Source organism: Carlito syrichta, unplaced genomic scaffold (assembly GCF_000164805.1).
Source record: "Carlito syrichta isolate Samal-C Ts95f unplaced genomic scaffold, Tarsius_syrichta-2.0.1 Scaffold308141, whole genome shotgun sequence".
NCBI lineage: Eukaryota > Metazoa > Chordata > Mammalia > Primates > Tarsiidae > Carlito > Carlito syrichta.
Genome location: NW_007252237.1, coordinates 136035 through 158595, shown reverse-complemented (window position 1 = coordinate 158595; position 22561 = coordinate 136035). Strand labels below are relative to the sequence as shown.

Sequence of the window (22561 nt, the reverse complement as noted above, 5' to 3'; positions counted from 1 at the left end):
GGGATAGGTGATCATCTTTGACTCTGATCCTTTCGGGGTACCCAGGCCCATAGTGAAAGGGTGCTGCATCCAGGGTGAAGGGATTTTGAGAGGTAGATGAGGAAGAAGTGCTGTGGGTAAGCAAACTAATCAGAAAAGTCCAAATGAGCCCAACAAATGCCAGGAAGTGGAAGATGCTAGATTCAGAAAGCTCTCAAACTTCGAGTCCAGCACTCGACTGTTTCTAAGGCACTTTCCCTGAGGTTATCACATAGCACACACCTGTTTGGTTTCAAGAGAAAGCCCAAGATTAGAACCAAGGCCAGTCTTGGGCTTAATAGTTTTTAAACAAGGGATTTCACATTTTTATTTTGCACTGGCCTCAAAAGTTATGGAATCAGTCCTAGTTAGAACTTATTTTACAAAAGAGAAAACTGCCCTGTAGGAAGCAGTTGTAATTAGCCCATGTTTAAGTGGACTAGTACCCAACAGAGCTTGACCAAAAGAGGACTTCAGCATGAGAAGGAGATCCTGGGTTCCCATTTCTTAAGAAGTCTTTTTTTTTTTTTTTGAATCAGGGTCTCATTCTGTTGACCTCCTGGACTCAGGCAATCCTCCCTCCTCAGCCTCCCAAGTAGCGGGGACTACAGGTGCGTGCCACCATGCTCAGCTAATTTTTCCACTTTTTTTGTAGAGATGAGGTCGTACTATGTTGCCCAGGCTAGTCTTGAACTCCTGACCTCAAGGGATCCTCCCACCTAGGCCTCCCAAAATGCTGGCATTACAAGTGTGAGCCACTGCACCCAGTCATCTTAGGAAGTCTTGAAGAAGGTGTTCGCTTCCTGCTGTCCTGGCTCTAGTATGAAGTGGACATGTCCCATGTTTGTCCCCTAGTCACTATTTCCAGAGCAACAGGAAAAGTCCCATGCAGCACTGTAGGCAGCCTTCCACTTAGTGAGGGTATGCATGTCAGACTCTGGTATGATACCTGTTAGTGGCTAATTTGTGTCTCTCAAAATTTCTATGTTGAAGTGACCATATGCCCTAATCCAATATGCTGGTGCCCTTATAAGAAAAGGAGAGGAGATTAGGCCAGATGCAGTGGCTCACACCTATAATCTCAGCACTTTGGGAGGTCAAAGTGAGAGGATCGCTTGCGCCCAGGAGTTTGAGGCGAGCCTGGGCAATATAGCAAACCCTCAACTCTGCAAAAAGGTTTTTAAAAATTTAGCTGGGCGTGGTGGTGCACACCTGTAGTTCCAGTTACTTGGGAGGCTGAGGCAGATGGATCACCTAAACCCAGGAGGTCGAGGCTGCAGTGAGCTGTGATCGTGTCACTGCACTCCAGTCTGTGTGAGAGTGAGACTCTGACTCAATAAAAAGAAAGAAAGAAAGAAAAAAGAAGAGGAGATTAGGATACAGATACACACAGAAGGAAGATCACATGAAGACATAGAGAAGACAGCTGACTATACACGGGGAAGAAAGGTTTCAGGAGAAATCAACCCTGCCCACCTTTGATCTCAGACTTCTAGCCTCCAGAACTGGGAGCCAAAGTTTCTTTTTCTTTTCTTTCTTTCTTCCTTTTTTTTTTTGGTTTGTTTTTTTGAAAGCAGACTTTATTGAGAGGACAGGAAAAGTTCCCATAGTGAGAGGGAGGGACCCGAGGGGGTTACCCAAGAGTGTTTCTATGCTTTAAGACATTCAGTCTGTGGTGCTTTGTTATGGCAGCTGGAGCAGGTTAATATAATAGTCTTCCCTCCTCCCACATCTGTGAGGGAAAGACTGACTACTTCATGGAGGAGAGACCCTAGACTCTGAACTGTTAACTATCTTGTTCAGGGTCACATAAACTACTAGGCAACCGTGTAGGGACTTGAACCCAGGTTGATCTGACCCCTAAGTCTTTGCTTACAACTTGGCCAACTTGCAGAGGATTGCATTCCAGGTTGTTCAGATCAGAGCATCCGGAGCCCTGTCCCAGGCATACCCATCCATCTGCTGCCCTGTGGGCTCAGGGGTTTCCTGGCACAAGGAGGCACAAGGTCAGTGGGGTAGGTGACCTTTCTAACCCAGGAAAACACGAGCTATGGATGGAGAGCACAGGGCCCAGGGGAGCACCGAGAGGGGTACAGATCCAGCCTGGAACAGTCCAGAAAGATTCCCCTAGAGCATGTGACAGGTAAACTGATCTTGTAGAATAAGAAATCTGTTGAGAGGAGATGGAAAATAAAGGAACACTGCAGACATGTGGGTCTGCAAAGGCTTAGGAATATCCAACAACTTAAGAGAAAGAATTCAGAGTAAATATAGCAAAAGATGGCTCAGAGGCTGCCATCTGGGGTCAGGAACAAGATATGATTATAGAGAAATGAAAACGAGCTTGTTTTCTGACTTAGAAGCTATTTCTGAGGCCAGAACAGTCATTGCCTGTCTAATGTTCATGTCAGATTGTATTGCTTGTGGTCAAAAGCTGTTACACAATATTCAGAGCAAAGAGCAGGAACTACGTGATTTTTCAGAGCAATATTCAGAATAAATGTAAATCTCTGCCTTAAATAGGACGTTGCAGAGCATTTACATAAAGAACAATCCATCTAATAGATCACAGCGCTAATTCACAAGGTATTTAAAGTCCACTTAGCACTGATGTTTAAACCCCTCAGCATCGCAGAGATATTTAAAGGTATAAAGTCTCCATGCATGTTTCCTCTCACTGTCCCAACCTGTTATTTCCTCCCTCTTTAAACACTTGCTTTATTCTGTTGTCTAGAATGTGTCTTTTTAAGCTGTTTTAAATCCTTTCTGGAAAAAGAAGACAGGACCACATACAAAGATATCTGCATGTCTGTGCCGGGAACAGTCTATCATTCCATACCAACTTTGACTCCACACCTACCATCAACCAAATTGCCATATGCACTCGAGTCGGTTTCAGGCCTATTTCTTTGTTCCAATAATTGGTTTACTCGTTCCTGGGGCTATACGCAGTTTTTGTGTATTGTGTTTCCTTCCCTTTAATTTTCTGACATTCTGAAATCTCTCCCATGAACAAAACAATTCTCCCCAGGTCTCCTCCACGTGGCCACTAGCCACTCTCCCATTTCTCTTCACAGTCCAATTTCTCAGAAAGGTTTCTCAGTCCTGCGCCACAGTGGTCTTATTCCCGCTCCCATTATGCCACAAAAATTGCCTTTGCTAAGGTCACCAATGAGCTCTATGTTGCAAAGTCCAAAGGGCAAATTCCAGCCTTCACTAACTTGATACAGGCGAACACTTCCTCTCCTCTCGCTCCTGTGCCCTCCCATCCTGCAGTCACTCGCCTTATTTTTCATCTCCCTTCTTTGCCTTTTCTCCTCTTTCTATTTCTTAAACTCAGAAGCTCCAGGGATTTCTGCACTAGGCGGCCTTCGTGTGTGTGTGTGTGTGTGTGTGTGTGTGTGTGTGTGTGTGTGTAATAAAAGTTTCTTTATTTTTTTAACTTTTAAATTTTTTACTTTAAAGTTGTGGGGTACAATTCAGGCTTAGGTATACAAATATTCATTATGCAGGTACCCTTGATGATGAGGTGTGTCCCCCCCAGGAAGATCTCAACTACTGTGAATCCACTTCCCTGCCACCCCCCCCCCCCCCCCTTCCCTACTGTCAATCCTTTTCTTTTAGTATTAATATGTCAGTGGATCAGAGACCTAAACGCTGCCTTCTCTTAGCATGCTCACTGCAGTTTCTCTAAGAACACTCCCTTTCATCCATAGCTTCCATCGCCACCTGTGACATGGGCCATGCTACATGTTTGCCAAACGCCATGTCGTTTTCCTCAGTTCCATGCAGCTAGATCGCATTTCCCAGAATCCCTTTTGATTACGTGTTGCTACGTGTCTGGGTTCTGGCCAATGGGGTGTGGGGAAAAGAGGTGTTTGACAATTGCCAGCCAGATGCCAAAAAAGCCAGTGAAGATCTCTGAGTATCTAGGGGCCCCTGGAGCTACTGGACAGGAGGAAGCTGGGTCACTAATAGTCTGTATAGAAGAGTTCAACCTCTACCCCAACCCACCCTCACCAAGTTTCAAGTATAACATGAGTGGAAAAAATAATCTTTTATTGAGTCAGCTCACTGAGATACAGAAATTGTTTGATGAAGCAATTAGCCTCGCTCAACTCATGTACTATCTTTATGCTAATGAAAACCAAATATTTGAATTCCAGGTTTGTGCTTCTAATTGTGCATTAAATAATTGACAGTGGAGCTCAAAATGATAGGACAGAGAATCTGTGGGGTTTTTTTAAGTATGTTACTAGGAAGTCACAAGTGCTCACGCTTTCACTCATTTGGTCTGACCCCCAAGTCTTTGCTTACAACTTGGCCAACTTGCAGAGGATTGCATTCCAGGTTGTTCAGATCAGAGCATCCGGAGCCCTGTCCCAGGCATACCCATCCATCTGCTGCCCTGTGGGCTCAGGGGTTTCCTGGCACAAGGAGGCACAAGGTCAGTGGGGTAGGTGACCTTTCTAACCCAGGAAAACACAAGCTATGGATGGAGAGCACAGGGGCCAGGGGAGCACCGAGAGGGGTACAGATCCAGCCTGGAACAGTCCAGAAAGATTCAGCAATGAGCAAAGACAGAACCAGTCCATGCACTCACAGAGTTTACTGGGAACTGGATGATAGTGGATCCTCATATCTCCTAATTATGTTCCAGCTGTGAATTACACAAGCACACCACCCCTCCCACTTCCCCCTCCTTTTTTTTTTTTTAGCACAACAAGCGAGTAGTTTCATTAAGCAAAGAACAGTACACTCTCAAGAAGTGATAGTGAGCAGAAACTCACTTTTTTCCCCTTTGTCAAAAGGTACAACTGTATGCAATAGTACAACACTCCTTTCTCTTATGACTTTTATGGGAAGTTTTTTATTATGGTAAAATATATACAACATAATATTTATCATTTTAACCATTTGTAAGCATATAATTCAGTGGCATTAAATAAATTCACCATGTTGGATAACCATCACCACCATCTATACCCAAGTCATTTTCATTGCTGACAAAAACTCTGGACCCATTAACTAACTTTTCTTTGTCTTTTTCCCAGCCTCTGGTAACCTCTGCTTTTTCTGTCTCTATGAATTTCCCTATCCTGGGTACCTCATCTAAGTGATTCATACAATATTTGTCTTCTGTTTCTGGCTTTTTGCACTAAGCATAATGTTTTTATAGTCCCTTCAGGTTCTAGCATGTAGCAGAATTCCATCCCTTTTCATCTGTTGATGGATACCTGGACTAATGGTTTTTACCTTTTGGCTATAATGAATAATGTTATGAACATCGGTGTACAAATATCTTTTCAAGCCCCTACTGGGGATTCTTTTGGATGTATCCATAGACGTGTGATTAGTGGATTATATTGTAGCTCCATATTTACCCTTCTGAGGAACCATCACACTGTTTTTCAAAGTGGTTTAGCCATTTTACATTCCACCAGCAATGTGTCAGGGTTTCAATTTCTCCACATCTTTGCCAACACTTGTTATTTTCTTATGCTTTATTATAGCCATCCTAGCACATTTGAAGCTGTATCTAAGAATATCTTAAAATACAAAAGTCATACACAAATACAATTGTGTTCAAAGAAATTCAACTGTAGAACAGAATAAAAGGAGAAAATCCATTTCACTGTAACCTCCTCCAAGCTCCTTCCCCTCTCCAGAGAAAACCACTGTGAAAAGTTTGGTATGCCTCGTTCCAGACCTTTTTGTCTGCATTTCTATTCTTGTGTGGGTGTGGATGTAAGATTACGCATAATGTATACATAGCCATTCTGTCAGTACTGCTAGTTTCCATCCTTCCTTCCACCCGCTCTGCTGTCCTTTCTGTTAGAGAAGTTCCAGTTCTAACATGTTGCCCTACAGCTTATTCCACTGCTTGTAACGTCATTTCTAATTTCCGGGAAGAGTGAGCTGTGTGGTAATGTCACCCACCAGCAGCAGAACTTTGGTGTCTCTCTCGTGCAGAAGACATTGCTTTGGTCATCTCAGGCCTGTACTGGGCTGACCTTCCCCTATCACATACGCCAACAACTCTTTATACTCCTCTCTTCGTCTGAAAGTACCTTCCTTTTTCTAGAAATAAAAAGAATTAGAAAGATTTTTCTCCCCTTTGAAGAAAACAACCAACTGACTGACATGGGAAACAGGCAGTGTTTAATGAGAGATCGCCCTCTGCTGGCTGTGTTATTCAGGGTTCTCCAAAGCAGTCACTAACAGGAAAGCAAGATAAACTGTAAGGAACATAATACACACAAACACATATATGTGTGAATATATTATAAATATAAGGCGAGGCATAGTGGCTCATGCCTGTAATCCCAGAACTTTGGGAGGCCGAGATAGGAGAACTGCTTGAGCCCAGAAGTTCAAGACCAGTCTGGGCAATGTAGTGAGATCTCACCTCTACCAAAAAAAAAAAAAAAAAAAAAAAATAGCAGGTTGTGGTAGTAGCACACATCTGTAGTTACAGCTACCCAGGAACTTAACGAGGGAGGATCACCTGAGCCCAGGAGGTCGACACTGTGGTGAGCCATGATCATGCCACAGCACCCCAACCTGAGCAATAGAGTGAGATCCCCCAACTCAAAATACATACATACATTCATATTCATATATAATATGTCACGTAACTACACAGAGATTTATTTACAAGGAATTGGTTACCACTATTTTGGAGACTGGCAAGTTCCAAGTTCTGCAGGGTGAACTGGTGAGCCAAAGGCCCAGGAAAGTCAATGATACAGTTCCAGTCTGAGTCCGAAGGTCAGAGACCCAGGAGAGCTGACAGTGTACTCCAGACTGAAGTCCACCAAGTTCAAGACTCAGGAAGAGCTGATGCTGCAGCTCAAGTTCAAAGGCAGGAAAAAGCAAATGTCACAGTTTTAAGGCCTTCAGACAGGAGGCAGTCTGTCTCACTGGAGGGAGGGTCAGCCTTTTTGTTCTATTTGGGCCTTCAACTGATTGGATGAGGCCCACCCACATTGAGGAGAGCTATTTGCTTTACTCTGCCTACCAATGCAAAGGCCAAAAATGCCCTCACAGACACACCCAGAATAATGTTTGCCCAACTATCTGGGCACCCCGTGGCCTAGACAAGCTGACACATAAAATTAACCATCACATGGGCCATGTGGGCCTTCTGGGGGGGCGGGCAAACCATAGCAAGAAACTGTGGCGCATTAAACAAAATCCTAAGCAAGAAAAGCAGATTTGCGAGCCAAGCTAGAGAGTGCAGTGTCAATGCAAGCCGTATCACTCTCCAGCTCAGAACCCCGTGATGACTCTCCAGCCCCTCACTATGCCAATCCTGTTGCTGTCTCGGGGCCTTTGCACTTCCTGTTCCCTCTGCCAGGTCCCCACAGAGAAGCAGGTCTTTGTGGAAATATCACCTCCGTGGCAAGGCCTTCCTTGACCATCCTGCCCTTCCATTCTTTTCCACCTCCTTATCCTCCTTTATTTTCTTGAGCTTGTTTTCTGTCTATCCCCTTCACTAGAATGTAAATTTCATGAGGCTAGGGACTTGAGTTTTGTTTTTTTTAAGATATGGGGTACAATTCCGGTTTTTTTTCACTTCAGGGTCTGGATCAGAATAGGTGCTAAGTATTTGCTGAGTGAGTGAATATTTGAATGAATGCAAAAGACAGAAGAAGAGAGCAGATCTAATGATGGATCTAACGATTAAAAAATGCTGAAACAGATAAGTAAAATGCCTTTTAGTCAGTGTAAGGAAGCAAGAAAGCAATTTCTTGGAAGAAAATAAATCCTCTTTTCTTGGCATTTTTCCTTCTGGAAGATTGATCTTTAAGCTAAAAAAAAAAGAAATTGTTGGAGTGAAGGGAAGAGAGAGCGGGAAATCCAGGCAGCTGGCAAGGCTATTCGATTCCAGAGGCACCAAGGAGTGTGTGATCGTAGGGAATGTCTAGATAGCAAGAGAGGCAAAGAACTGAGAACCACATGTTCTCACTCATAAGCGGACCCTGAACATTTATCATAATGCTATTAGAAAGAGATTGGCCCTGTCGGGATGCTGCAGGGAGTGCCTGATCTCCAACCAGGCAAATTGGGGACCAGTTGAGGCCCAAACCATCGCTCTCCTGCTGATTTAGGACCTGGGACGCTGAGGCGTGGCGTGGAAGTGATACTCGAGCTGCCTCGCTGTTTCAATACTGGGATTAATGATGTAACTCCTAAACCTTGAAATCCAAGACTGCAGGCAAATTCTGGATTGATTCGTTCAACAAATATGTACTGAGTCACTACCATGTGCCAGGCTCTGTCCTAAACTAATTAGATACATGAGCTTATTTAATCTTCACAACTTCCTTTGAGGTAGGTCGTCTTAATATCTCCCACCTCACAGACGCAAGAAACAAGGTAACCAGAAATCTCTCTGTACTGGAACCCCACCTAGTGGCAAAGTGACATAACTGCAAGACTACTCTCTCCCAGAATTCCAACTGGGAATCAGTCCTCTACTCAAACAGAAGTTTTCTGGAAGGAGGGAGTTCTGAGAAGGAGTTTCACAAGGAAGAGAGCACAGATTTGGGGATGAGATCGGGGACACTATTTTAATAGGGATAATTGCAGGGGCATGAATACATATACAGAGACTAACACTGTATTAAGGAAAACACACACAGATACCCATTAAGGACAGAGCAACCAAGTCAGGGAAAAAAAGAACAGGCTAATGAATGAACAATGATCATTAGTGGCTGAGAGGAGTGGATTGGCTCTACATGGGATTGCAGGCACCCTTGTGTCCCCACCAAGCATCGGGCTCTAGGCTAGACACCCAACATTGGTTGGTTCCCTTTGACCTCTCAACACCCCTGTTTTCTAGATGAGCAAACTTAGACTTGAGAGGGTTAAGTTCTTTCCTCCAAGGCCACAGCTGCTGAGTAGATGGCTTGAGATTGGAACCAGATGTGACTGATTTTAAAGGCCATGCCACTTCCCTGAGCAGGACAATGGCGTGAGAAAGATCCTTGGATTGTCTTGGGGAGAGACAGGACAGAGAAACCTAAGAGGACATTGCAGTGACCCAAACTTGGGTTAAGGTGGTGGCCCCAGAAATGAAAAAAGAAGGGGGTGGATCAGAGCAAATACTGTCAGTAAAGTCTTGGTGACATACTAGGCAAAGAGGAGAAAGGAAACGAAAATGACATCAAGCCTCTAAACCATGGCAGTCAGAAAGGTGGTGATCAAGGTGAGACTTGGGAGAAACCTGGGGGTCAGTGGGGAAAAGCCATAGGGTGACTTCAGTTCCAGATGCAGCAAAAGCCTATGGTGATGGTTTTAAACATGGGCCCAGAGCCCTGTAAGAGTTTAGGGGGCTTCCGATGGAGATTTGGGTCCCCAAATGTGTCTGATATGCTTCACTTCATGATATGTCACTGCTTTTCGGCTGCAGTGGATTCGGGCTGGCTACTTTCACCTATAATTGAAGGTGCAGGCTGTTCCAGAAACTTCCAGCATGTAGGATGGTGCCTGGAGATGCAGAGTGGAGGAGGGAGCGACTTGCTGTGAGACACTTGTCACTGATGGTGATGGAGGGGCTCAGGAAAGAGTAAATGTGACATTGCGGGGGCACGCGGCTTCGTGAGCAAGTACCATCCCAGCAGCAAGCATTTCTCGAGCCGAAGGGTGACTAACTGTGTAGTGGGCTGACTTCTGGCTGTTTTCTATGGAATAATGACTAAGTTGAAGTTGTTGTTAAACTGTTGTTTTGAGTGTACAACTTCCTTTGAGTGTGCTGCCAAAATTCTAGTATTCAAACGTGTGACCAAAGCATAAGATAAAGTTGAGTAGCCCTGGCACATGGTTGTCACGGAAAGCAGGAGCTCCCTGGAGAGAAGAGCTGGTTGGGATTGAGCTTTGAGGATGGCCGATGGAAAGCCAGACCTCCTGCCCCTTAAGGTTTCTATTGGAAGGTCAGCACTCAAAACCTCTGATTGAATGTCAGGGAACTTGCCACCGGCTTCAAGCCATGAGGTCTTCGAGAGGCAAAGGTCTAACCCCCTGGTCTAACGACTACGCATCCTAAAGCAGTGGTTAACCAAGAAAAATGGTAAAACACATGTTCTTTCTTGACTTCCCTGGTCATCATAGAACTGAAAGAATCAAAACTGCCCAAAACAACAACAACAAAATCTTTAATAGCCCGAGAAAGTGTGAGAGGGCCTCAAGGAGCCCCCCAAGAAGTCAGTCTGCATCTCAGCCCTTCAGTGCCTTGCCATCGATGTCCAGCAACTCCTTCACATCTTATAGTGACAGCAACACAAACCCTTCCTTTCCTAAACAACATCCCGAGATGAATTCTACTTACATCAAACCGAACACGTCCACCGAGGAATCGGGCTGTTTATAGCAGTTCTCACATGTTGGAGCAAAGAAAAGACTGGGTGGTTCTTTCAAGGAAATTTAGTGCTTTTCTCCATGATTAAGGAGGCCCACAAGGCCCAACACGAACTGACTCTTGCCCTGGTGGGGAGAAAAGGTCTCCCCCCATCTTTTCTCCCCTCCAGCCCTCTGGTCCAGCACCACATGAACTGTCCTCTGCTCCCTCCACCTCCCCATCACCCCACTCTCTCTGAAACTGCGCAGGAGCTCACCTTTGCTCTCTCTCCAAACCGGTCCTCACCACCTCCCAACATCACTCCGTCCTGCCCTGCATGAACTAACTTCAGCCCCTTTACTTCCCTTGGCCTCCCACTCCCCAGTATCTCTCTGGCCTCTCTATCCCAAGCCCGCCCACTCCTGCTGCATTTCTCTGGTTGGCCTGTCCACAAGGGCTGGCCCCTGCTACCTCTCTCCCCTGCCCATACCCCTGCAGCTCTAAAGACCACCTTCCCTCATGTGGACTGACCTACCTTGTCTCCCCCTCCCTAGAACTTACACAGCCACCCCCCTACAGCTCTCTGGGCCAACCTCACAGGAACTGCCAACGTTTCCCCCTCCCCACAACTCTACGGTCCAACACCGCATGAGCAGGGCTCAAACTCACCCCCCTCCCCACACTCCCACGAAACTGCTGCGTCCTCACATGAACAGATTTCCAAGATCCCTGCTCCCTCCCACTCCCTTACACCCCTCTGGGACACCCCACAGGCACCCACCCTCTGCCGCTCCTTTACATTTCTTGGTCCAACTCCACTAACGCGTGCTCCCTCAGCTATGGTGAGCACCTTCTGCTTGTTTATATTCTTGGCGGGAACGTGTTACTTGTCACTTTCAATCTTCCCTCAAAAGATTCCTGAGAGACTGTCGCTTTGGCGAACATTAAACAGGAGAAAATTCAGAACGTTTCCAGGGTAGTTAATGAGATTGATTTAGCCATATTTCAAAATATCATGTCATACACCATAAACATATACAATTGTGTCCATTCTAAACATTATTTTTTAAGAGAGGAATGTTTGGGATACGGTTAACAGTCAAATGAGAAACAGGGTCCCGTTGTTTGTTTGTTTGTTTGTTTGAGTCAGGATCTCTTGCCCAGGCTGAAGTGCAACGGCTTGATCATGGCTCACCACAGCTTCAACCTCCAGGGCTTAGGGAACCTTTCTGTCGCAACTTCCCAAGTAGCTGGGACTACAGGCACACACCACCACGCCCAGTTTTTTTTTTTTTTAATTTTTTTGTCGAGACAAGGTCTTACTATGTTGCCCAGGCTGGTCTTGAACTTCTGGCCTCAAATAATTCTCCGAACTCAGCCTCACAAAATGCTAGGATTACAAGCGTGAGCCACCACACCCAGCCTCTATTAGAAAATAGAAATATCACTAGAAATAGAAATGCCATTCGAAAATAGCAATGCTACAGAAAATCCTCCCAGGAAGTGCTGTCAACTGACTGTGGGAACAGTCATTATAGCAGCTTCATGGACCCACATTTAATAACAGAGCTTATGTGAGAACCGCAACCAAGGAATGAGAGTGAGACTGAACTTCACATCCCCTTTGTCCTTGAGCCCCTTAAAGCCAAGTCTTTTATGGAAGATGTTATTCAAACCCCAGTGATTCTGAGCGAGCACAGCTCTGCTTCCCATTGCGCAGACAAGAAACTCCAGACACCTAGAAAAGTAGCTTGCCTCAGATTGCCTGGCCAGGAAGTTGCGGAGTGCGTGTGGGAACCCAGGGTTAGGGCTAGTCTGGACCCCGTTCCCCAAGTGTTTCTCAATCAGCTGTCCCTCTGCATGAGACTCATGTGGGGGACATGGTAAAGTTCATATTCCTGGGCCCAAGTCCTCCAGGTTGCCAGGGCCAGGGATGAGGCCAGGGATGAGGTCAATTCCCAGGTAGAGTTGACAGTTAAAATACAGGATGCCCGGGCACATTTCAGATCAACAATAAACAAACAACAAAAAGACCAAATGAGATATCTTTCTACTCAAGCCCCAATCTGTCATTGATCTCAAGTCCAATTTACCTAGGTTTTCTCCTTGGATTAACTACAGCAGACAGCCTTATCCTCAGTGAACAAGGAGGCCCCCAGCAGTTTGGAAATCCATTCTCTCCCTCTCCACGTGTGCACAAATGAGCATTTCATCATCATTCATTTTCCATCTCCCCTCACCCCAGAGCAGAGAAACAGACACTTTAATGCCGTTAACCGGGACTTCTCCTGCAGGTAATCCCAAGCAAGGCCAACCCAAGAGCCTATGAAACATCATAAGCACATAGACTCACCAGAAGGTGGCTGAATCCATCCTACTGTTCAAACAGTCTGGCTCTCCCCATTTTATTCAGGCAAGAATTGCCAACAAGACATTTTTGGCCTTGTGCTTTCCAAAAACTGTTGTTAAGGTATCATCGATTTAGGTTTAGGTGATATGGAAATTTTACTAGTTTTGCAAACCCATAGGTTCCCAAGCCAAAAAACACTTCATGCCAGGAAAGTAGTCGAGGATTATTTCACTTTGGGTCCATAGGTTGGTAAACAGCTTTGTGTGTAACAGGCTGCCTTCAATACAGTGGTTGCAAAGGTGAACTCATGGTCAAGGTCAAAGAACTCAGCCTTAGAGAACAAAAGCTCAAACTAAGAAAGGTTTTATTTTTAAGACAACAGAAACAGCATTAACACACACACACAAAGGCCAGTGCAAGAGTTCGCCAGGTTTTATAAAAGAGAAAACTGCACTCAGGTGTCAACTAAAAACTGGAACCACTTAAGAATGACCACTGCTTGTGGTGACATGGCTACCACATGTGCCTGTCTAGGTTTTGCAGACATGTGGAAATGCATGGCAAGGATAAAGCGATGCAAGGCAACGTGGCAGGGGAGCCAAAGCTTTCAGACCCTTTCACCACTCTCATGTGCTCTTGTTCTGCTTTTGAGATTTAAAATAATTAGCAGGTCATTGTATAAAGAACTTTAATATCAAAGAACACTTCCAAAAGTCTAAAATAGGTTCAAGGTCACTACTCAAGTTGACAGGGAGGTCAGTGGGGGACAAACAGTTTGTGTTCTCAAAAGCCAGTTTTCACACAATGGCAGGCACTAAACCTAGTTGCGTGTGCTTGCGGTAGAAAAGAAGACACAGAGCTTAATAAAGGCTGGTCTTTTTCATGATGCGCAGGAACTCTTGCTCGTTGACTTCTCCATCTCCATCTCGATCTGCTTCATCAATCATTTCCTGCACGACAATAAGGATTCAGGTTAGCAAAATTCATAAACCAAACTGAAAGGCAATTAGCAATAGACTTTTAGTAATGCTCTGTGAATAGATAAGTGTAGCCCCTCCAATGCCAAGGTGCTACATTTTATGATGGATTGATTTCTGAAGAGCCATTTGAAGACTAAGTCATATGTTATCATACACATCACCTGGAAGGGAGCTTGAAGAGAGGGGTCCCTAAAACCTGAAACAGTAAGTAGAATTGGACATAAGTGCACTTTTCTGGAAGCAGGGTTCATAGGTTTGCCAGACTATCAAAGAATTAACTTGCCAGCAGAGAAACAAGGGTACACAGGCATTCCTTCAAAGAGGTGCTGGCACCAGAGAAAATATGACTCAGAAAGGTCACAGAAGACGCCAAGGTGGGAACCCCAGTTCTGGCCTGACACATTACATACCTGCAGCTCCTCATCAGTCAGGTTCTCACCCAACTCCTTGGCCACACGCTTTAGATTTTTGAATGATATCTTCCCAGTTTCGTCATCATCAAAGAGCTTGAAAGCTTTCAGGATTTCTTCTTTGGTATCTTTCTCAGACTTACCAAGTAGAACACAAAACATGTAAGTAGGGAGACGCCGTGGTTACTCATGTCTCATAGCCCTGCCACTGCCCATCACCCTCTCCTTTTCAACACCTTCACTGAGTCTCGACTGGCATCAAGTGTTAGGAAGCCCATTTGGCCTCACCAGACAAGCGATTTGCTCCCTATCTATCGCCCTATCCCACATCTATTTCATAACTGGCTAAGAATTCAGTGGGAAGAGTTGGCCACTTGGTGCACAAGCCAAGAAGTCTTGAAAAGTAAACACAGCACTTGTTCTGAGGGACCAAAGCAGCATGAGAGGACGGCTATGGTAAGCCATGATCATGCCACTGCAATCTAGCCTAGGTGACAGAGTGAGACTCTGTCTCAAAAAAAAAAAAAAAACCCTCTAACATCTAGGTGAGAGGTGATGGCATCCTGGCCCAGAGGGTAGCAATGGAAGGGGTGAGAAGTTCCTGGACTGGGGATCTATTTTCAGAGTGGAGTCAACAAGACTTGCTGATGGATGGAATAGAGGGGAGGAGAAAGGCAACAGGGATAAGTCTAAGGCTTTTGGTTGATGCAGCTGGAAAGCCAGAGTGGGTCATGTGCGGAGATGGAGGCGGCTTTTGCAGAACGTTTGCTGTGGTTGCATGGTAAGGGCTTGCAGCAGGAACCCAGGAGCTCACTTTTGGGCAGGACAAGTTTGGGATGTCTGCTAGCTATCCAAATAGGGATGGCCAAGGAGGAACTTGTGGGGGACCTGACTTCTTGGATTCAACCCCTAACCCCTTCATCCTGCCACCACATCACCACGTGGTCTCAGTAATGGCCTTCATGACACAGGTCCTAGGTCACAAAAGATCAAATATCATTCAGAGTCAAAAAAGAGAGCAAACTCGACATTTTTACAAACCTAGAGATTAAAAAGGAAATATAAAAGTCTGTGCTTAAAAAATTCTGTCTGTACAAACCAAAGAGAAACTGCATTTGCTTTTAAAATGTAGGAACAGTGGGTAGAGTTGAAATTGGGGTAAATATACTGCTTAAGCTGGCAGAAGAGGGATCTCCTTGGTGGGGAGACTAGCCGGGAGGAGAGGGCTATTTTACTTATTAGATCACAGACTTACTGGGGCCCCAAGTGCTCTAATAGAGGAAGAAAATAGAATCTCCAGGAGCTCAGCTATTCCTGAAAGGTACCTACCAGTAGCTACAGAGAGCACTCCCCTAATAAGAGCAATCTGGGAACCAGCCTCAAATGCAAGAGAGTTAGTTTTACTAGGTGGTTATAGAATGCTGAGCCTCCAGATCCCTTACATCGGTCCACAGAGAAAATTGAAAGTATACTCAGATGGTTCAAAGCAACAGAATTGTTAGAGGAGGGACAGAGGTATAGCCTGTGCTCTGGGAAACATACCTTGGACAATGATGGAGTTACTTTTCTATGGGCAAGTAGAGGGAAGATGAGCCATGCTAAGAAGGAGCCAGGGGGCCAAGGAAAGAGCAAGGCCTTATCAGCTATGAGCCAGTGGGAACAGACCTCCTAGCAGGTAAGAGCTTATGTTCTCTTGGCCCTTTCAAAGTGTGACATCTCAGAGACTAGGAAATGGAGGAACTCAAGTTTGGGGTACTGAAAAACCATATCCCTGTTGCAGCAAAAAGTGATGTACAGCTGCTAAAGTAACCACCCCTCAGGCTGAGGCTGCCCTGAACCAACATTTGGAGAGAAGAATTTCGAACTTAAGAGTATATGAATTTTGTATTATCCAAATGAAAGATGTTGACAAATTACTGGTGTTTATAGGTTTTACTGCTTATGGTTATCACATTGCTGTATCAGTCGGAGAAAGATGATAGCCAAAAGGTGACAGCAGGACTTTCACTGCTTTACAAAGGGTAAAGTGACTTCTATAACTTTGTGACTTTGAGGAAAACCAAATAGAACTTGGGCATCTTAATTCTCAGCCATAAAGACTATCCTTTACCAGGTGAACTCTCCAGTTTTCATTAACTTTTCTTTAATGAAGCCATTTTCATATCTAGATTCAATTTCCATCATGGGTGTAAAATAGCTGACTGTCTCAGCTAACTTACCATTTTCTGAGTCATCACAGTCAAAAAATCACTAAAGTTCATTTTTCCTGTCCCTTCTTTATCAATCTCGCTTATCATCTTCTTGATCTCTTCTTTCTTGGGTTCAAAGCCCAGGGCCCTCATTGCCACCTATAATGAAAGCAAGATTGTCTGAACAGGAGCATTTCAGCCTTACAGGAGCCTAAATAACAAGTGTTGAGAGCATTAAGCCAGTATCTGATACAATAATGTTGTAATAATTGGGAAACACCATAAGACTGATATAGTTGATATCTGCAAACAATTCTACTTAATAACACTTGAAACAAGACAGGAAAACAGGGCACATGTACAACCTTGTTATTTTTTGCAGGGAGAAGAGGGCAAAAGGGGTAGAGATGTGACAGAGAGAAGACAAGAGGCAGAAGCAAGGCACGGCAGAATAGCAAGAATATGTAGCACTTGCCTTAAGTTCTTTAACATCTATGGTACCAGTTCCATCAGCATCAAAGAGATCAAACGCTTCCCGAATTTCCTGCTTCTGCTCTTCGGTAAGCTCAGGCTTGGGACTCATCCTTTTTCGCTGGGCACTTGATGCCATGTTTCCCTTCTTAAAGTTGGAGGCCTTTACACATTATACAAACACACAAGCACAATATTATGTAATACAGTCCATAATTTACATAAGATAGTCATAGGCGCCCATATATATTTTTAAGGTAGTTTATACCAACCAATTCCAGAGTTTTACTTAATAAGAGAGATAACAGGGTTTATTGGCAAGAACGATGAATCTTTCCATGAAGCTCTATTCCTCCCGCTCCCCCCCCCTTTTAACTATTGTTTTTAAAAGCAAGGAGATTACTTGTCTTTTTGAATACCTCTTATTGATAATCATCCTGAAAGAGTGATAGTCAAGGAACTGACTGTGGATAACTAGAGATAATCAGCTCTCCCTGAATGCAGGGATCCTGGTTCTGTAAATGGCCTTACAGTGCCCACCGGCAGTAACCTGCTTTCCAATAAGTAGTCTGACTTTCCAATTACTTCTAAATTTGGTCAAACCTTAGTAAGTTGTTAAGTTGTATATTATGGGAGTATCAAGTAATAAAACTGAATCCATTTGGCACCTCTGTGCCATCTCCAAGAAGCCCAAAGCATCTTCTGAATGCCTCTATATTTAAATTGCAAAATATATATTAACAATCACAACACAATAAACCTCCTCCCAGTTCTTTGCGGAACCTTTGGCAGAGCGAGGTGGCCAGGAGGCCAGGGTCTGGGGAATTCAAGTCTTCTTTGCCCAGGGAGGGTCACCAAGGGGTCCGGAGAAGGCCAGGAGAGCCAGGGGAGGGGTCGGAGGCGGGGGGGAGGGGTTAGGGCCGGCTGTGGCTGCAGGGGAGGCAGGAGCAAAGCGCAGGCCCAGTAAGGCGGCTGGTGTCTCTATCCTACCGTTTCAGGAAAGAGCTCAAAGGAAGGATGGGAGCGCCGAAGTCGAAAAAGGCGCAGAAGATGTGGTGTGACCGAGCCGAGGCCTAGGAAGGGCTCAGCCTCTGGAAGCGGGACACGACCGAGCGGCCAGCACTCACCATAGCCGATAGACTCCGCTGTCAGTTGTTACGGCAACCGACTAACACAACGGCAGAACGCCGTTCCCATCACCCCGCGCGCGCGACCCCGCTCCCCATTGGCCACTCACTCGCCGCCGCAGCTTCCCATTGGTCCAGGGCTGGAGTGGGTGGGGCTAACCTGGCAAAGCCCGGCCCAGGGCGAGGGGCGAAGCACTACCAAAAGAGACCTAGCCTCATAGGGCAGGATCACACCGTGAGCGCCGATTGGCTGAGCTGGCGCCGAGCCGGGCCAATCGTCTTGGTGGAGGAAGCTCAGCCGATTCTCGGCTCACGTGGGCGGGGAGAAAAGGGTGGCGGTCTGGAGCTGGAGTCCGGTGGGTGCAGCCTGCCTCTGAGCTGAGGCGGGCCACGGGATCGCCTGCAGACTGGTAAGGGTCGCGGTCTTGCCTTTGGAGGCCGCCTTGTGCCGGCGACGGGGCAGAGCGAGAGGGCGAGAGGCTGAGCGCAGTGGCCCGGGTTAGGCGCTTTCGGAGCTGGCCCAAGGCTGAATTAGGGACAGAGTGTATCCCAAGGGACAGAGAAGCCCGTGACCTTGGTGTTGGAGCAGGGATTGTTCTCACGAGGCAGCTGAGACCCTGGGAGGGAAGGGAAGGGGCGTGCTGAGCGTTATCGTAGAGGCTGGACCACTGGGACTTAGAAACCTAACACAGCCGAGGCTCTTTCTTTGGAGGTTCCCCTTTGAGAACACCCCCAGCCTGAGCCACATAAATAGACCCCAGACCGGGTTCTAAGAGAAGATCACTTTAATTCTCACTTGGCTAAAAGCCAAGGACGCGATGAGCTGGGGGCTTTGGGAACAGACTTTGAAACAAGCGAAGGGGATGTGATTGAGCTTGAGGGTGGGGAGAGGTAATCAGAATATACTCTTTTTGACACCGAAACACTCCAGACATATAGAGAGGAGCATTCCAGGCCGAGACGCCCTCTTGAACAAAGTCACAGGAGTTTTGCAAGTGAGAAGTACACTTGGGGAATTAAAAGGGAGCGTGTGCAAGGCTGTGGACTGAGAGGGAGCTGCAGAAATAGGTTCAAGGTTCACCTGCTTCCCCTCCAGGCACTGGGGCAGTAATTTAGGGAGGCAGAGGGCAGCATATGATTTCTCAGGCTGGGAAAGGCCCGCGACTTGTGAACACCTCTTAAATGAAGCTTCTGCCCTTTGTCCTCTTTCCCTTGGAGCGGGGAACCTGATTCAAAACCGCTCGGTCAAATTTGACTCCTTCTTCACCTATCTCCTCCCCCATATCCAGCCTCCAGGTTCTATCAGTTTTGCCCCTTAAATGCCGTTTCTTTTTTTCTCTTTCCCTTCTGCTGCTTCTCTCTCAATTCAGGCCTTCATCATCAGCCTTCCGACTAGTACAAGCCAGAGTTCTCACCCTGGTCTGCAAAGCCTGGCATGACGTGTTCCCTCCACAGCTGCTCTCCTCTCCCCTGGCTTTCTCCAGCCTGGGACACACCAGGCACACGCCTGCCTTGAACTTTCGCCCCACCTGTCCCCTCTGCCTGCTGGGCCTACAGCTTTCCTCTCCCAGGTGTTTGCTCAGTGATTACCTTCTTGGTGAGGCCACCCTAAGCACCCTGTTGAGGTGCTGCAGCTCCTCACGCCCCTCTGCTTTTTGTTTTCTGTAACCTCACCTACTGTATGTTTGCTGACTTACTTTATTCTTTGTTGCCCTTCCACTAGAAGTCAGGCTCTCTGAGGGCAGGCCTCTTGGTTTTGTCCATTCCTGGTGCTCCAGAGTGAACAAAACCAAGATGCCTGCCCTCGGAGAGCCTGACTTCTAGTTAATCTTCCTGGTGAACAGCTCTAGTCAGGTCAGCCCCCTGCCCTTTTCAGAGGCTTCCCATGGCTACAGGGTCAAGTTCACCTCCTTAGCCTGGCCTCTGAGCCTCCTACCCAGTTTTACCCCTATTAACCTTTCTAGCTTCATGTCCCTCCACACCTTACTTCCCAGTCATTCAGTCAGCAGGGTGGCAGCTAACCAGAGTAGGAGGGACAGCACAAGTTCCTTGTGACCTTACACCTGTTACTGGACCTCTCAGCATCAGTTTCTCATTTGTTGAGCGAGACCAGTACTGTCTACCTGACTGGATGCCTTCGGATCTGTGTGGGATAATGTCCTCATATGTAAGGGGGCCTGATGGTAAGCAGGTCTTCAGGCAATATTCCAGGCGACTCTTGAAGAACACAGGTTGCAACTGCACAGGTCTGCTTCTATGTGGATTTTCTTCCTCCTCTGTCACCCCTGAGATATCAAGACCAATCCCTCCTGTCCCTCTTCCTCCTGAGCCTACTTATTATGGAGGCAAGGATGAAGACCTTTATGATGATCTACTTACACTTAATAAATAGTATGTATATTTTTTTCTGATGATTTTCTTTCTTTTTTTTTTGAATCAGCATCTCACTCTGTCGCCCATGTTAGAGGGCAGTGCCACAATCACAGCTCACCACAGTCTCCATCTCCTGGACTCAGGAGATCCTTCCACTTCAGCCTCCCAAGTAGCTGGGGCCACAGGTATGTGCCACCATGCCTGGCTAATTTTTGATTTTTTTGTAGAGATGAGGTCTTGCTACATTGCCCAGGCTGATCTCAAACTCCTGGGCTCAAGCAATCCTCTCGTCTCGCCCTCCCACATGCTAGGTTTATAGGCATGAGCCACCATGCCCAGCTATGATTTTCTTAATAACATTTTTTTCCTATAGCTTACGTCATTGTGAGAATATAGTATATAACACATCTGATGTACAAAACGTGTTAATTAACTGTTTACATTGATTATGGTTAACAGTAGGCTATGAATAGCTAAGTATGGGGAAAGTCAGTAGTTATACATGGATTTTTGACTGTGTGGGAGGTCAGTGTCCCTCACCCCCACCTTGTTCAGGGATCAACTGTAATTCTTTTCTCTGATTTGTTCTGGTCATTTCCCCTACCTGTCTTGCCTGGAGCCTGGGACTCGGCTAAAATCTCTTCCCCACAGCCCATTATCCCCAGGGTAACACCTTCATCTGCATGTTCTCAACTTTGCTCCCAGTCTTACTTCACACTCGCTGTGACACAACTTGTCACAGTTACCAAAACGTGCTGGCTCTGTGTCATCACCTTGTCCTTCCCACCTCTGGCCATGGAATGTCAAGACACCCACACCCTCTGTTTGATTCCTTTAAAACTAGGCTTAGGGGTCACCTCCTCCAGGCATGCTCCCTGAGCCAGCAGCCTGCACTGGTGCTCGGGGCTTACCATCACTGGAGCACAAACACACCTCGGGGATTCCTTGTTCACTCTGTCTCCCACCTTAGACAGTGAGCTCCTTGCAGGGCGGCACTCTGTCCCAGTCAGCTTCTGCCTGGGAGTGGCCAGCATTTGGTGACTTGGGAATGGATGAATGAGGTGACACCTGGCTTGCTTGAGCCTCACAGAGGCTGTAAGAGAGGCAGGAATGATGGCTGTTTTACAGCTGAGGCCACTTAGCCGGCAGCAACAGGGCCATTCACCAAATAGTCATTCAAACCCATGCTCCATCCCAGGCTCTCTGCTGGGCCTCCAGGGACTCCCGGCCTAGTGGGTCAAGACAGGCATGAACATGTTAGGATGGGAGCACAAGCAGGTGCTGAGGTTGCAGCATGCCTTTCCTGGGGTAGAGGACCTCACCATGGAGAGGAGAGGGAAGGTATTCCAGGCAGAAGGAACAGCATAAGCTAAGCTTGCAGCCATGCTGATGGCTTTCTGAGTGGCCCACCACCTAGTCCCAGCCTGGGACTTTCTTTGTTCTAAAAGGAAGTAGATAGGCAGAGAGACAAACGAGGAACAGAAACATGTGAGCTGGGCTGCCCCAGCATAATAAGGGCTAAAGTAACCTCCAAAGAGAAACGACCTCCTGACCATTGGCCTCTCCTATCCTGATCCGTGTGTTTCCTTCGCCATATCCTGTCTTGGAGTTCTGAAAGGGAAGCCTTCCTCTTGCTCATGCAGGTCCCCTACCTCGAAGTCTTTGCTCAGAAAAATGTCCAGAATGAAAGTACGTGCTGGCCTCGGGTGAATCCACCTCTCCATCCCATCATCAGACCCAGACTTGCAGGTCTGTCCCCACATCTAAACTCCAAAACAAGGTCTGAGAGGCATCATTTGACTTTCCTTGGCTAGCCAGGGTCTACTGACTGAGCTGTTGAGGGGAGTACACTTTTCCCAGCACAGCCTGGCATTGTCAGCCCGTGGACTAAAGTGACAAGCTCTTAGTGGGCACATCCTAGCTTCCTACACTGGGCCCCTAGAAGGTGGACTCTGACAATCTTTCCCCTTTGCAAAGAGGCCACACTTCCACTTTTTAGAAGGAGGGGATACTCTCATCTCTCTGTCTAGTTTTGTCTCCAGGAATCCACAGTCAGGAACATTCCCCAGCAGGAGGGAAGAGGTAGCACTAGCTCACCTCTCTTTTCATAGAATCCTGCCAGCAACCCCCTTCCCCTTGCCCAGAGGTGGAGCAAGGTGCTTGGATTTCACTGTTACAAGATAGATCTCTTTTTCTGGATTTGTTTTCGTCTAAGACTTGAACCCAGTATATACAATGGGTGCATGTGCTGGTTTTTAATGGATTCAAATACCTACCTTTTTTTTTTTTTTTTTTTTT

At 46.4% G+C, this 22561-nt stretch overlaps 2 protein-coding genes across 2 annotated transcripts in view; one reads left to right on the top strand and one right to left on the bottom strand.

Annotated features, from left to right (window-relative positions):
* Nucleotides 1-13059: 13059 nt before the first annotated feature.
* On the bottom strand, nt 13060-17949 carry CETN2 (centrin 2). Its single transcript, XM_008065047.2, has 5 exons — nt 17891-17949; nt 16768-16926; nt 16323-16451; nt 14104-14241; nt 13060-13663 (listed from the first exon to the last, which is right to left on the bottom strand). The coding sequence occupies exons 1-5, from the start codon at nt 17891-17893 to the stop codon at nt 13574-13576; spliced, it is 519 nt and encodes a 172-aa protein (XP_008063238.1). The 5' UTR covers nt 17894-17949; the 3' UTR covers nt 13060-13573.
* Nucleotides 17950-18215: 266 nt separating this feature from the next.
* Nucleotides 18216-22561, top strand: part of NSDHL (NAD(P) dependent steroid dehydrogenase-like) — a 31879-nt gene continuing 27533 nt past the window's right edge. Inside the window, exon 1 of the mRNA XM_008065046.1 lies at nt 18216-18300. The gene's annotated coding sequence lies outside the window, so the exon portion shown is untranslated. The remainder of the gene's footprint in view (nt 18301-22561) is intronic.